Raw genomic sequence first — 16,289 nt, 5'->3', positions numbered from 1 at the left:
AGATTCAAAGATGAAAGTTAAAGGAGAACTGAAGGCAAATTTTTTTAATCAAAATTCTATTTCTGCATTTTTGATCGCCATTGTGTCACTGCTATAGCAAGTTATGAGTGTTTGAAATATGCTCTGTAATACATCAGTCCATATGTCAAAGCGACGGCTGTAAACGAGATTCGTTGAGATCTGTGCGAGACATCGTTGGACGGAAGTAAAACGTACAGCGGAAATCAAAGCGACCAACACCTGCCAACGTTGTCAAAAGACGCGCGCGCCCTCCTTCGAATGTCGATGTAATCAAGCCGGAAGTTTTCCCTGCGTCCGAAATTGCTCCTTACTCACTATATAGTGGGGACGCCATTTTGTAGTGCCGTCCGAAACCTTAGTGAGGATTACGTGGGAAATGCGCTCAGTATAACATCTCATCTCATTATCTGTAGCCGCTTTATCCTGTTCTACAGGGTCGCAGGCAAGCTGGAGCCTATCCCAGCTGACTACGGGCGAAAGGCGGGGTACACCCTGGACAAGTCGCCAGGTTATCACAGGGCTGACACATAGACACAGACAACCATTCACACTCACATTCACACCTACGGTCAATTTAGAGTCACCAGTTAACCTAACCTGCATGTCTTTGGACTGTGGGGGAAACCGGAGCACCCGGAGGAAACCCATGCGGACACGGGGAGAACATGCAAACTCCGCACAGAAAGGCCCTCGCCGGCCACGGGGCTCAAACCCGGACCTTCTTGCTGTGAGGCGACAGCGCTAACCACTACACCACCGTGCCGCCCTCAGTATAACATGTATTTATTATTTTGAAAACCCACCAGCCGCCTGATCTGGCACGTTTTAAATGTGTGACAGTAACGACGTTAATACCAGCGTGACGGACTCGTCCTTATCCTGTCGTCTTTCCAACTCTTCTCTACTCCACGTTGGTTTGGAGTCGTATGGAATAATCTCCATCACTGATGAAGCTGGCAAATTAATTTAAATTGGAATGATATGGCGATCTGGCCGCTGTGTAAACAGTTTTCAAAATGGCAGCGCTGACACTTCACGTTTGAAGTCTCGCACAAGTCTCGTGAAGATCGCGCGGAAAAGCGACGCCCGCCGTGGACCAAATTAACTACGTTCAACATGGCTAAAAACCAAAAAGGCCCATAAGTGGAATATAATATGCCAATACCAGTCACGATACAAGGTTAATAAAACCAAAAACGTAATTGAATAACACGTTAAGAAATAAAGCACGTTTAAAAATGACTTCAGTTCTCCTTTAACACTTAGTTTGGAATTTTTTGATAGGGGATATAAATCAAATATACCATGCACCGAGACACATACACAGAGAAAGAGAGACACACGAGTGTTTTACTGAAAAATATATTCACCACTCAAAGATAAACTTCACGCAACCATGTAATATCCTCTATATAGTTTTACTTTTTGGTAGCGCTCTCACACACTGGTTAGCTACAACAGAACACAAAACATACATAGGTTACCTTTCTTGCTGCACTGGACTGCATGTTGTTACATTAAAAAAAAAAAAAAAGGAAAAGAAAAGGAGAACAGTGTAAAACATTATTTTATTAACTGAAGTAAATAAGGTACTCGACAGGACACACAACAGTGGGATGAAACACGCCGAGGGATGAACGCCCACCCTAGAAGTGAATACACTGCCACTACGTGACCATGTGAAAAGTGCCAGTGGAAGTGATCTGACTGGGTGAGACAGATACACTGGAGTAGTGTGATGATGGTGACAGAGACCACACAGTGCTGGGACTTAACCAATGAGGAGTGCTACAGAATGGCTAGAGTGAGGCAGAGTGAGTACGTACCGCCGCTGCACTGCGGGTTATGCTCATAAACCTAACCGCGATTACTACGGGCTTCTGGATTTGAGAGCAGAGGGGATATGAGAGAAAGGGGTTAGAGAGACATGACAGAAAATTCAGGGTTAAGGTGTAGGTGCGTGTTGGGTCAACATGGTGCCGTTTGCTGCGTTTCTCGTTTACTCGCCATAGATCTGCGAATAAGCGTCAGACGGCTTTTCGCTTTACTCTCCGCGAACTCCAGTGTGTTGATGTCCTTTACCCGGGCTCTGTACTTGTTCATCTGCTCACAAATAATCAGCTCTACACATCTGTAAAACAAAACGCACACACTTTCACCGAGAGTGAAAACTTATAACACCAGCAATATGGCTGAAAAGTAGGCCAGAGTTGACTGTATAGACCCTTTTCACGTGACGTCACGACAAATGCGGCTGCCGTTTTGGACATGAACTACCAGTAGTCTACCACAGCCAACAACGAGGAACGACGGCGAAGCATCGAAAGGAATATAGCCATCAAAGAAAGTTTTTACTTTCAGCAAGACTTCCATCATGCCATTATATTGTTGTGCACCTGGATGTAGTAACCATCAACACACAAGGCAAGATTTATCATTTTATCGGATCCCGACAGATGCTGACCGACGGAGAAGATGGATGGTCTCTAAGGCCAAGTTTACATTAGACCGTATCTGTCTCGTTTTCTTCGCGGATGCACTGTCCGTTTACATTAAAACGCCTGGAAACGCCGGGAAACGGGAATCCGCCAGGGTCCACGTATTCAATCCAGATCGTGTCTGGTCCGGTGCGGTGTAAACATTGAGAATACGCGGATACGCTGTGCTGAGCTCTAGCTGGCGTCGTCATTGGACAACGTCACTGTGACATCCACCTTCCTGATTCGCTGGCGTTGGTCATGTGACGCGACTGCTGAAAAACGGCGCGGACTTCCGCCTTGTATTACCTTTCATTAAAGAGTATAAAAGTATGAAAATACTGCAAATACTGATGCAAATACTGCCCATTGTGTAGTTATGATTGTCTTTAGGCTTGCCATCCTTCCACTTGCAAGTGGTAAGTGACGCGCATGCCCGACATGCACTGAGATCACACACACAGCGGCTCAGTCCCGAATCACTGCTCGTGCACTTCACTCGCGCGCTCTGTGAGCTGCGCAGGGCCGGAGTGCGCACCCTCCAGAGGGCACTCGCTGTTCAGGGCGGAGTGATTTGGAGCGCAGGATGCCTGCGGAGCCGAGCGTATCCGTGTATTAGCGTTGCTATGTGCACGCGAATCGTGTATTGGCGTTGCTGTGTGCACACTAATCGTTTTAAAAACGTTAATCTAATGATCCGCTGATACGGTCTAATGTAAACCCCACCTAAAATATTGGCAAAATGATGTTTATTGACATAGCAATCGTGTGTAACGGTAAGCATTTGCATATCCAAAGTGTTGTGTTTACATCAAAGATAAAATAAACCGATATGACGACTGCTGCTGCCAGGTTGGGGACATAAACTAGTAGAAAGGAAGTGTGCTAACAGTGCCAACACACTTCCTTTGTGGTCGATTCTGCTTTAAGGTAAGATGCATTTAATTATTCGTCTGCTGTGGGTTTGGAATCGGTAGCCTGACCGATTCGTTCATGTTTGTGGTGCCATTTGTTTGTTGCCGCGTGTTGAAATGGAAGATTGGTTGTTGACATGATTTCCAGTGATGCTTTGGTGCTGCTGTGGATCAGATGTGTTGAGTAGCCTGACTGTTTTTTTTTTTTTTCTTGCGTGTGGTATCATTGTTGACGCGAGGTTGTTTTTTGAACATAATGCGGACACGATTTCCCCTGATGAGTTATGACTTCAGACGCGATGCGTGTGTGGAGGTGTGGAGTCCGCGTGATATGTGCGTAAGACAGGCTTCTCATGTGTTTGGAGATCTGCGCTCTGAGACAAGCGCAAGCACCCCCCCCAGGGAAAAAAAGGGACCCCCCGAAAATATCGGCATAGTTCGAACACTGGGTTGGAGAAAGTAATGGCAAATAGTGAGTGCACAAACCATAGAAGGTAAACTGTACACAGCGCCAGGGCAGTGTGATGGTATGTCTACTTTTAGATTGTGTTAGCTTATCAATGAACACACTCGTCACTCGACGAGTTTCACGTCTTTACGACGGATACTTAAATGTGTGTTAGGTATTATTGTTGCAGTCTAAGCAGTCATTGTAGCAGCTAGATGAGCGAGAACCGAAAGGGTCTGTGCCATAAACCGTTATTTCTTCATGTCCAAAATGGCAGTCGCGTTTACGAAGGTCACGTGAGTGAAAAGGGTCTATACAAACGGTTGTTTCAGAAAAACGAGTCGTGAAACAGTGGCAAGTGTTCAGCAAGCAAATCTGCGAGTGCGAATGAAAGCCAACAGAATGTCATGACATACGCTGTGGTTTTGCTGATGTCCTGAACACTCTGCAGGGGGTCAATCGTGTCGGGGCACCGCAAAATACAGGGCGCAAAGACAATGGCGAGTGCATTGGCGGACATCCGGTTGGTCTCTTCTTGGAGAGCGATCCTGTAAAAATACCCAAGAGAAGGGTCATAAACTGCTCTCAGGATGATATGAACATGCATGAGAATTCAGGAGTCTCTCACCTGACTAAGTGGAAGATGAGCCTTTCCAGAGTGTTCAGGTGAGTTCTGCTGAGCTGATCGATCACAGAGTACACCCCTCGCAACACCTCCTTTTTGTCTTGAAGGCCTGAACAAAAGGTACAAACATTCATTCACTTTTGTGCTGCCTACTAGAACACTGTAGGACAGGTGGTTGTTTTTTTTTTTTTTTAAAAACTCAACTTGTCTGGTTAACACTCCCCCCACACACACACACAGCCTCCAGCCTGTGTAATTATTTGTTTTTAACCACTTTGCGATATTAAAAAAAAAAAAATCTCAATAGTCTGAATTAAAAACATCCCACAGCACCACACTGCAAAAAATGATCTCTTGTTGAGAGAAAATATCTTTAATATGGGTGAATTTATCTATTATTTCTTATTAGAAGTTTACTAGAACTCAAATAGAAGATTTAGCACTTTGAGACGTTTTTACTAATTTCAAGCCTTAAATTTTCTTATTCTATTGGCAGATCATTTTGCTCATTTTAAGCATTCAATTCTAGAAAGAAGCAAAATTATCTGCCAATAGAATAAGAAAATTTAAGGCTTGAAATTAGTAAAAACGTCTCAAAGTAAGCTAAATAATCTTATATTTGAGTTCTAGTAAACTTCTAATAAGAAATAATAGATAAATTCACACAAAGATATTTGCTCTCAACAAGAGATCATTTTTTGCAGTGCATTTGGTTTTACTGCGTTCCAGGGCATTCTAATCCGAACGCAGACCTGGTATTATTTTAATCCAGAGATTACATTACAGGCGTTGAAGCAGATGTGCTTATCCAGAGCAGTTGGAGGTTAGGTGCCTTGCTCAAGGGCTCTTCAGCCATTCCTGCTGGTCTAGGGAATCAAACCGGCAACATTTGGGTCCCAAAGCTGCTTCTCTAACCATTAGGTCATGGCTTCCCCATAGCATAGTTAACTTTGGTTTAATAATATACATCTTTCAATAATTGTTGAGAGAGACAGAGCGCGCTTCATTTCATTTCACCTTAACATGGATTCATTACAACTCTGCTAAAAGAAAAAGATTTGCCTAATGCTAAGCCAACCTAATAACTTACCCATGGCTCTTAGAAATTCCTCATACAGTTCAAAGGTCATAAGGGGATTGGGCAAGTCACGCAACCACTGCTTGAAAACGCTGGCGATGACATGGATGTTGTAGTCGTCCAAATTTGTACTGCTCACATCTGTGCAACAGCAATTTAAAGATAAAACGGATCGTGTTATTCACTAGGCATGATGAATGCTGATCTCGTTCTCTTGTTTAAGTCCCCTACCTGTGTCCAGACCCTGTTTCAGTTCCTTGATTTTATTGGCAGAGCCAGATTTCCTGTAAATGCCTTCTGTGTAGAGGCCATGCATCTCGATATAGTTAATGAGTTTCTCTACCACCAGAGGTACTGAGCGGTCATCGTGGGTCAAACGGGAGACTTCCACGTTAAACTGCTTTGACGATAGCTCAGGATCATACTGCACACACAAAAACATAAGGTCGAGAAAAATCCACCCTGAACAACTTTGATAATCTGTTTAAATTAACAATTGTCCAAGGTTTATTTCGTAAGGACATGCTGATCATATTTTCACTTTGGCTAATGGTTTCCTACATTACCCATAATGCAGTTTGACTATCTCCTTATAGTGATTTCTACCTAAAAAGAGAACGATGCAGCAGTGCTGCTTTATTCCTTTAATTGAATCAGCTTTGTGACCTCCATCTGTACAGATCAGCTTCTTAAGCTTCAAGTTTCAAGCTAATACCATAACCAATGGCGTCATCCTGTAGATCTTTAACTAGCCAAGCCGAGTCTGTCATAACTTACAGCATCCGTTGCCCTTTATGAGGGACTCTTGCTATGCCCAGTAATTTCATAATCCAATATAAACATAGATTAATGTGTTTCCAGGTGAAGTTCTCTCTCACAAGTCTCTATGATGGTCCAAGTAGCAAATTAAAAGCCCCAGGTGCACGTCCTTACCGTCTTGCTGCACTTGCTGATCGCCTTCTGACAGCACTTTCTGTGGCAAGCGTATCGGCACACTACACACGAAACAAACACCATAATGAGTCTCATATTCCACCTAAAATCACGTCTTGTACATCATGGAGAAAGGTATAAGAAGCAACTCTTAAGCTAAAGCCAGCATTGCTTTACATGCACGAACACATCCTGCCTGACAAAGCCAGACTACTCAAACAGGAGAGAAAGGAGAACGGCCTTACATGAGCTTGACAGTAAGCAATTTGTTTATAGTGAATTGGGGTGATGGCAATGTTAGTGAGGAGTCTCGAGGCAGAGGACATCAACTCACGTTTGCAGACGCATGCTCGGTCCATCATCCAGATGAGGGAGGAGCAGAATTCGCAGTAAGTGGGAATGCTGTACTGAGTGGATTTGAAGATGTGGCCGTTGTGTTCCTCTACCTGTTAAAAAAGAAAAAGAAATAAGAGATGAGCAAAAAAATGAAAAACTGTTTATTGAGAAGCCAATAATATACAGGCTGTGATCATACTCACAATGTCTGTGTCCTTTTTCCTCCTCTTCTTTCGATCTGGCTTGATGACCTGGAATTTTTTCATCATCATAAATAAACTGATTACAACAATTAAATAAACAAAACTGATAAAATTAGTCAATAATAATAAGAGGCAACAAATACATCATGCCACAAGTAGTGAAGATATTTCAAATCAAATCAATTAGCTTAAAGTATTAAACTTTAAAATGGGACATCACTTCATTTTCTTAACATACACAATATGGACAGAAGTTTGTGGACACCTGACCATCACCCCAACGTGTCCTTGTTTAACATCCCATTCCAGATTAATTCCCCTTTGCCGTTATAATCACCACTACTCTTCAAGGAGGGCTTTTTACTAGATTTTGGAGTGCGCGTGGCTGTGGGGATGCATTCATTTAACCACAACAGCATTAATGGTTTCAGTCACTAGGACTCAGTCAGCGTTCCAGTTCATCCCAAACAAGATGCCCCCCCGGAAAATTTTGAAAAATAAGGCCTTACAAACCACTTGTCCTGCAATCTGAGCTGTAGTAGATAAAAAAAAAAAAAAAAAATATATATATATATATATATATATATATATATATATATATATATATATATATATATATCTGTTGTCTTTTTTATATATTTACATGAAAATATGTTTCAAATCAATAGGAGTATTGTTTGAATTCAAGATAAAATCACATTCTACATTCAAGGGTACGGTTATAATTCATGATCGACAAAAACGACAAACTAAATTCACATTAAACTTAAGTTTTATTAATTATCAAAATGTTCATATATTAAATAAAATTTTAGGGTGACTGACCTTTTCTCCCCATGTCCTCATTAGTTGCATATGATTTCTTCAAAACGTCTTTTGAAATATTTAAGTTTTCAAAACGGTCAGCATTAATTCAGATTTACTGACTATCCATCATATACATGTTCAATGTATTAAATCAAACGAATGCTAAGTTTATGGGATAATGCCTATGTACACTTTATACAATTATTTATAGTTCACAGTCACTTCTCATTTTCATTTGATCATTTCGACTTCTTCTTCAGCTTTTTGGCCAAAGACAAAAGCTTGTCAGCTTGTCTCTCTGTTTTTTATACCAGCATTGATTTCACGTACCTTCGCTTCGTCTCGCTTGTCAATTGTATTCGGCATTTTGAGTAAAAAAGCCGATACGAAAGAGAAACGTATTTTTGAAGAGCAGCGACGATGAACATGTGCAAGTTTCGATAAAATAGAACAGATGCGGGTACTTTTGTAAGAACTGTTATGATTGACTTTTGTTCTCTCCAACACTCTTGTAAGAACTGTTATGATTGGCTATCATGCTCTCGCCAGCAATGTTTTGGCCAATTACATTGTAGAAGACACGTATTCTACCGCGAGACTTAACGAGACTATGTAAACATGTAACATCATCGTAGGAATGAATTACGCTTGAGTATCACGAAGGAACATACCCCAACCCCCCTCAATAAATGAAAAAAAAAAAAATCTCAACGGATTTGGCATAATATAAAAAGGCTGATTTTTACTCAGAAAAAGCGGAAATCTGCCGAAAAGCGGAGAACTCTCATCCCTGCTTCATGGAGCTCACTTTGTGCACTGCCATGCTGGAACAGGTTTGGGCTGCTTATGGCCCTTTTCCACTACCCTTTTTCAGCTCACTTCAGCCCGACACGGCTCGCGTTTCGACTATCTCAGAGCAGCACGACTCGGCTCGCTTCAGCCCTGCTTAGCACCCAAAACTCACACGGTTTTGGAGTGGGGCTGAAGCGAGCCAAACCGAGCCGAGTGGGGCTAGGGGCGTGAGGAGACACTCCCCTGTGCACTGATTGGTGAGGAGGAGTGTCCTCACACGCCCACACACGCCCCGCGAGCACGCTGGGATCTGTAAACCTAGAAGAAGAAGAATTACAAAAATTTCTGAAGCCTTATGCGCCTCGCCTCATCTATACGCTCTTGCCAGTATCTGTTGCCGTTGTCGGTGACAACAAACCACAGCACCAAGACTAGCAACACTAACGACTCCATGTCCTCCATGTTTATTGTTTACTATCCGGGTCGTGAGACTACCGCTTAAAAGATCACCGATGTCACTGTTTGCGCCGCCTAACGACATCACGTGACGTCCACCCACTTTTGCTAACTCCACCCAATGTGTCCACCCACTTCCAGCCAGCACGGTTCGGCGCGGTTGTAGTCGAAATGCAACTCCAACAGCCCCACTCAGCTCGACTCAGCATGGCACGGCTCAGCCCGACTCAGCCGCGTTTGTAGTGGAAAAGCGGCATTAGTTCCAGCAATACAAAAGACATCCAATACAATTGTGTGCTTTCAACTTCAAGCCATCAGGTTCAGAAAGGCCCACATATGGGTGTGATGGCCAGGGGTCCAGACTGTATATTTTCATGCATGTCATGTCTCTATCCTTTAGATCAAAGATCCTGGAAGTCTGTTCTAAAATCCATCCCTGATTCCTGACGTTGAAAACTAAAGAGTCGACCCCAGGGAGTCAATTCCACATACTATGATTCAGTTAGCAACACATTCAGGTCAATACTAGCCTTTATTTTGAATTTGACTAGTCAGAATTGAAGTTTTGTAGTAGTGTTAGCTGATTGAAATGCTGTTTTTAAAAAAAAAAAAAAACCACTAAATAAATATTATTAGAGCGGTGGCTACAATTATCGACAGTCCATAATTACACCCCTTTTCAGATTTACCAATTAAAATCAAACAAAGGTGAGTTTCAGTTACTACAGTTATTATTGGTTAATTAAAAATCGACCGGAAGACCCGCCTCGCGTTTTGAGCTTGTCTGATGGCACGGCTCGTTACCAGAGATGGAATTTTTTTTTAAATTTTTTTAGGACGATCAGCAATTTGAGAAAAACCCGGACGTTATCATCGCAGGTAAGCATGGTGGAAAGATCATGGACATGTTTTTACTGATCAAATTCACCAATGTGTCATGATCTTGTCGAAACCTACTTTGTTTCTGACTCTTTCATTTGACAGTCACCATTTTGTATCTAAACGCACGTTTGAGAAGTCACGTGAGGTGTCGATAATAGTGATCACTTTCACCGGTGTCCACCATTATCGACACCCTGTGGAATTAAGGAGCATTTACAATGGTTATGGATCGATCTTTGTGTAACATTGTTGAAGTAGATGAAGTGCTTTTTTACCTGATTCATAACAGAATGGAATGATTAGAGTATTTAGAATCCTACTGCAATAAATAGAATTAGACCAGAATTAAATTCCTAGCATATATTTAAAAAAAAAAAGCTTGAAATATTCAGATTTTTCTATTCCATTCAGAAAAATATATTTTTTTGCAGTTTGTTGTAAATATCTACCACATATTACAATATCAGGAGACATTTTATATTTTGGTTGGAGGAATGACATGCGACCTTTGACCTGGATTTTCATGTGGTTACGATATCAATTGCCTGTTCACATTTATTGGTAAAGTACAAAACTAGAAATTAATACAAACAACGAATGATTAACAAAATGTAATTTATAAAAATACTTAAAGTGGAACAAAAAGATTTGACGGAGGTTAAATATCAGTTCATTTGTTTACAAACATTAGAATTACTTCATTTACGTAAACACCGACATCGATATATTTATATAAAGGATATCTTGTCCTAAATATAAGTATGTAAAACAAATTTTAAATAAAAGCTGTTTTGTTAGCTGAAATACCACATACTGATTTTTAAAAAAAAATAATCTGGGTGTCGATAATTGTGGAACAGTGTCATGTGATCTGATACGCCAAGTAATCAGGAATCAACTCTTTTTTCCAATGGTAGTTTGAGTAATTATTCATGCACAATTTACACATCGAAAGCGTTTTCTACTTTTGCAACGGCCAAAAGATCGTTAAGGTGTCGATAACTGTAGCTGCCGTTCTAGTATTATTTCTAAAATAATCACTTAATTGGACTCGTGTGACAACATTGATCAGTACCTTGTTCACGCTGCTGTCCAGTGGCTTGTACTCAGTCATGAACTCGTCTAAGAACACTTTGAAGGTGTTCACCCAAACTCGAACAGGCGACTCGCTCCAGTCTCTCTGCTCTTGACGCATGGTCTTCTCCAGGATTTGTTCAAACAGTGCATGCAGGTCTTTATAGCGGATACTCTTTCCATCATCCATCTGTACAAAACAATGAAGAAACAAAATAAAGCACTGAAGCAAGCACTCGCCTAAAACATGTATACTGGTCAGTTAGAATGGGCAAAACATTGTTTAATAAACCTTGCACACAGTGACTCCTAATCTACATGAGTCTGGAAAGTATTGCAAGACATTATGTTAACAAAAATCAGGACAAAACAAAACATGTTCAAGATCTACAACTGAATGCAGAATTTGTATATGCTAAGGAAACAAAAAGAAATAAGATATTTAGTGTTGATTTTTACAGATGTTCCTTAAAGGTAGACTGCCTTTCAGATTTAAGTTTAGGTCATAAAAATAATTTTCCCCGACACCCAATTATTTTTTGTGAAGTGAAACGAAAGCTACTGAACTCAAAATCACAGACTTCCAATTTTATTAGGTTTTTTTTTTAATAGAACAATTAATGAATTTTGAGCCACGTGGCCCTAAAGTCTCCACTATTTTTTTCCTGCTTCACCATGACCCAATACAAGATACTACGTCATGCATCACGTGGTGGGCTTTCCCTGTTCGCGCAAGGCATTGTGGGATACAAGTTTGAAACAGGAGAGAAAAATGGAAGACGAGTGTGAGAGAATGAAACGTGAAAGACCAACCAACAGTAACCGAAAGCGAGAAAAGATGTGTTATATACGAAGGAAAGGAAACGCAGGACCAAACGGTGGTGTAGTGGTTAGCACGGTTGCCTCACAGCAAGGTGGTTCCGGGTTCGAACCCAGCAGCCGGCGAGGGCCTTTCTGTGTGGAGTTTGCATGTTCTCCCCGTGTCTGCGTGGGTTTCCTCTGGGTGCTCCGGTTTCCCCCACAATCCAAAGACATGCAGTTAGGTTGACGTGGGGCAGCCTTGGGCTGAGGTGCCCTTGAGCGAGGCACCTGACCCCTGACTGCTCCCTGGGCGCTCTGGTGTGGCTGCCCACTGCTCTGAGTATGTGTGTGTGTGTGTGTGTGTGTGTGTGTGTGTGTGTGTGTACTGCTTCAGACGGGTTAAATGCAGAGGATGAATTTCACTGTGCTTGAAGTGTGCATGTGACAAATTCTTTCTTAAACTAATAAATATCGGCAGTCAGCGAGCACCTCGGTGTGATCAGCTGTTCGTTTAGCGACAGAATGATGGAACGGTCAGCGCACGGTCAAAGGTAAACCTGTAGATGGCAGTAATGCAACACTGGATGCCAGCTGCCGTAAACCCCAAAAGATGAAGACAACGAAGGCAAGTGTGCGCATGCGCACACGGACTTCCTCTGTCTGCTTGACTGCGCAAAGCGAGCGATTTCATGCACATTATTTGCTCGGGAATCCCCTCAAATTAAATAACTTTCCAGCCACAGAATGGCCGTTTTTTTTTTTTTTTTTAAATATAGATATTACGCAAATAAACACATCACAATGACCAAACTTCAGAGGGAACTAAATTTCACCGATTTTATGAAATCAAAAGGCCGCATACATTTAATTACAAGAAACAAAAATGGCCAAATATTGTCTTAAGTTATAAATAATTAAAAAAAATAAAAATGATAGCCATTTGAACTTCCCCTTTACATTTGGAAATAAATTCTAAGAGATACATTTTTCAATCCAAAATGATCAGGGACGCAAACTTTTGCACTTAACTGACTCAGGTTTCAAGTCAACTTGACACCAAACCTACCATTTCAAAAGTTTATGTAATTTTTGTGTCAGTTATTAGGAAACGTTTATGCACAATATCCTTAGGCGTTATGGACATTCTGGAACATTGTCAACTGTATATGAACCGTTGATCTAATCAATCCTGACTAGTGCTGTCAAAAATGTCGCGTTATTAACGCGTTAACTTGACTCAATTTTAACGGCGATAATTTTTTTATCGCGAGATTAACGCTCTGTGACATGATGTAGGTTTTTCATAAGCTTTTGAAACTGCCAGGAACTTGGAACAGAGACTTTGCTTAGAAAAACGATAGCAGCTAGACTGTAATGCCACGACCCGCACAGCCAGAGTCCTCTGCCCTCCCCCAAAGAGCCACGGTGCTCGGCTTAGGTTTTGTTTTCCCATCGGCGGCTCCAGCCCGACTTTGCAGTGGCTGTGACAAGACGTGTTATGCTCTGCAATTTAAAAAAAAAAAAAAAAAAAAACATTGGTACAACCAGTGTTCGAACTATGCCGATATTTTCGGGGGGTCCCTTTTTTCCCCTTGGGGGGGGTGCTTGCGCTTGTCTCATCTCCATCGCACACTCACTTCGGATATGCAAATGCTTCCCGTTACACACGATTGCTATGTCAAACATCATTTTGCCAATATTTTAGAGACCCCCCAACATTTCCCAAATCATGTTTTCAAGGGATCTCATGTCTGTTTCAGGGGATCTCGGATCCCCCGAGTACCCCCGTAGCTCGAACGGTAAGCAAGCCCATTCACTTTTTTATGCTGATAAGAGAATTACAATGGTTTTTCATGTGACAAAAATGTGCGATTAATCGCGAGTCAACTATGACAGTCGCGACATTAATCGCGATTAAATATTTTAATCGCTTGACAGCACTAATCCTGACAATTTATTTCAGACATATGCAAGTTCTTTGCACTGGAATGTGATAGCTGCATCGTTGTATAATCGAGCAAGAAGAGAACAGTGGCACAAACGTCTTACTTAAACACCAGTATGATTCACTGTTTAACAGAGGCGTGTTAAAATACTCACGGCCAAAGCTGTGGAATAGGAGTTGAAAATGTTCATGCGGAATTCCTTCAGCGCCTTTTTAAAAACAACATCCACCATTGTATCCTTCTTACTGTCCTCTGTATCTAGATCAACAATCTGTGAAACATTAGGTACTTTAGCATCATCAATTCGGTATCTTCTATAATGAGTTTAAGGTCTCTGAATCTGTAGACTAGAGCTAACTGTAGCAGTACCTTCTTCATGAGGAACTCATTCATACTCTTGTAGTCATTGGCACATGTGAGGATCTGCAGTGCGTCGTTCTGCCACTGGGCGGGCTCTAGAGCCACACTGCTGATCTTCACACTGCGGCGCCGCTTCATTTTGGGCGAGGGCTCCTTGTTCTCCTTGAATTCTGGCAGGGAGCCGACATCAGGGCTGTGAGGAGGAGACAAGCACTCCCCTGCACGCGCACATTAAAAAATATTTAACACCAGACTCTATATGTGAATATTATTATTATTTTTTTAAATATAACCTTCAAATTTCCATCATCTCACCTTCAGCCATGAGGAGTGCAGTATCAGGATAGTCCCCATCTAGGGACTCTCCAGCATACATCAGTCTGTCTCTGGATGATTTCTTCTCTCCTTGCTTTGTCTTTCCCCAGAACCTCATCTTGCCCCGAACCCTGAGCACAAAAAACCCATTCATTTTGATACATGTGCAGGAAAAATGGCAGGGTTTTTTATTTTATAAAAAGGATCAGATCGCAACCTTCCATCTCCATGTGAAATCTTCCTCAGGGAGTCAGTCTTGCCGAGGTCCCCAGAAGACATGGCTTTATGCATCATCCGCTTTTGATCTTCATTGGATCTGGACGGCTGAGAAATGACAAAAAAAAATTGTTCATTTAAACAGATGAGTGTTCTGTCATTTGCACCTTTGGGTTAAAGGCTATTGCAATAAATATCAAAATGTTATTTTATCATCAAATACAGGACTACTCAACTTCACATACAGTACACTGTAGAATTTAATTCTATTTCATCAAACATTCCTTTACCACCATAATTAACAGGTTGTCAGAATATTTTATTTATATACAGTATTAATATACAGACCTGTAACACAACCCAATCTCCATCTACTTCATCTGTAGTGCATGTACGATTACCACAAAGAATTTCAGCGTGTCTAAGGACTGCTAATTCAGTTAATATGAAAGTTTAAACATGAGCATGAAATGGAAAACCAAAATTCTTAGGATGAGACAGATGTAAGAGAAAGTCTTACCAATGCTGTTCTTATGTACTTTTGGCTTATAATTAGATAAAAGCAATTTTGGATATTGGAAATGGAGGAATGTCCAGGTTGAATGAATTGATTAGATTTAGTGCTTCATATACAAATAGCTTTGACTAAGAAGAATTAGGAAAGCGAACAAAGTAATGAAACCTCTAACAAACCGTCTAAAAAGTAGCATTCTGTCCACATTCACTGGATACGAGCAATCGTGCGCTCTGATTGGTTACACTACTACGAGGATATCGGCTCATATACCCTGAGTAGAGAAAAACAAAAGGGCGGCGCATTTTGCTGAACCTACCGAGGACGAAATAAAAACCCTACCGTAAAACAAACCCCCCCCCCAAAAAAATACAAGAAAAAAAAGCGCGCAACAACATATGGAATAAAAGTATTTGATGGTAGAAACATCTTTTTTTTAATTTTTCAAGAATTATTATAGCATTTTTCATAAACTGCTACTGTCATTTTGCCGGTTTGTTAACATTCTAAGCGGAAACGATCTTGTCGGACGTTTTTATAAAGTTATTGACTGAATTTGCAAAAAAAATAGACATGCTCCGTTTCTCAAAATCCAGTGAATGTGGATAGAATAAAACAATTATTCCACTCAATCTCGTCGTACATGGCTTATAGTAGGTCTGCGTGGGACAGAATTTTCAGTCCCGCTCCTGCATTGTGCAGTCCCGCTCCCGCAAAGAATTATGATTTTCAGTCCCACTCCCGTCTGCGCCTGCCATATTTTGTCCCGCTCCCGCCCGCAAATCCCGCATGATGCAGACGTTCGCATTATTTCTCACGAAAGTTCTTGTCATTGGCTTGGGGAATTAAACATGCTGAGCTTAGCTGAGCTCTCCACTGACCGATCCTTCACCTAGCGCACGTAGAGAGGGTGCGCATTGCCAGGCGGCATGCGCAGCTGAGGCTTTACAGAGATACCCATTGTGAGCTTCACTAGAGGAGCTCTGCTCTTCTGCCATGATCGGAGATCTCGAACACGGAAGAGCGGAAAGGAATCGGAAACGTACGCGAGATTAGACCACTGTGGCAGCGGGGTCGTGGCCAAGCAGCAG

At 41.6% G+C, this 16,289-nt stretch overlaps 1 protein-coding gene across 9 annotated transcripts in view; it reads right to left on the bottom strand.

The window, feature by feature from the left end:
- myo9aa (myosin IXAa) overlaps positions 1-16,289 on the bottom strand; it is a 235,602-nt gene that overhangs the window by 12,403 nt on the left and 206,910 nt on the right. For 7 of the 9 annotated variants that reach the window (XM_060940904.1, XM_060940911.1, XM_060940910.1 and 4 more), the window contains 14 exons: positions 14,686-14,792; positions 14,469-14,599; positions 14,163-14,371; positions 13,948-14,064; positions 11,048-11,236; positions 7,036-7,083; positions 6,831-6,942; positions 6,497-6,558; positions 5,795-5,987; positions 5,576-5,704; positions 4,489-4,594; positions 4,277-4,408; positions 2,029-2,152; positions 1,506-1,523 (listed from right to left, as the gene is read on the bottom strand). In XM_060940904.1, the coding sequence (XP_060796887.1) occupies positions 1,506-1,523; positions 2,029-2,152; positions 4,277-4,408; positions 4,489-4,594; positions 5,576-5,704; positions 5,795-5,987; positions 6,497-6,558; positions 6,831-6,942; positions 7,036-7,083; positions 11,048-11,236; positions 13,948-14,064; positions 14,163-14,371; positions 14,469-14,599; positions 14,686-14,792 (1,677 nt within the window). The remainder of the gene's footprint in view (positions 1-1,505; positions 1,524-2,028; positions 2,153-4,276; positions 4,409-4,488; positions 4,595-5,575; positions 5,705-5,794; positions 5,988-6,496; positions 6,559-6,830; positions 6,943-7,035; positions 7,084-11,047; positions 11,237-13,947; positions 14,065-14,162; positions 14,372-14,468; positions 14,600-14,685; positions 14,793-16,289) is intronic. The other 2 variants (XM_060940907.1, XM_060940912.1) reach the window with 1 other exon arrangement.

Source organism: Neoarius graeffei, chromosome 15, assembly GCF_027579695.1.
Source record: "Neoarius graeffei isolate fNeoGra1 chromosome 15, fNeoGra1.pri, whole genome shotgun sequence".
NCBI classification, from domain to species: domain Eukaryota; kingdom Metazoa; phylum Chordata; class Actinopteri; order Siluriformes; family Ariidae; genus Neoarius; species Neoarius graeffei.
Note: the sequence above shows the minus strand (reverse complement) of the source record. Positions and strands in the feature narration are given on the sequence as shown.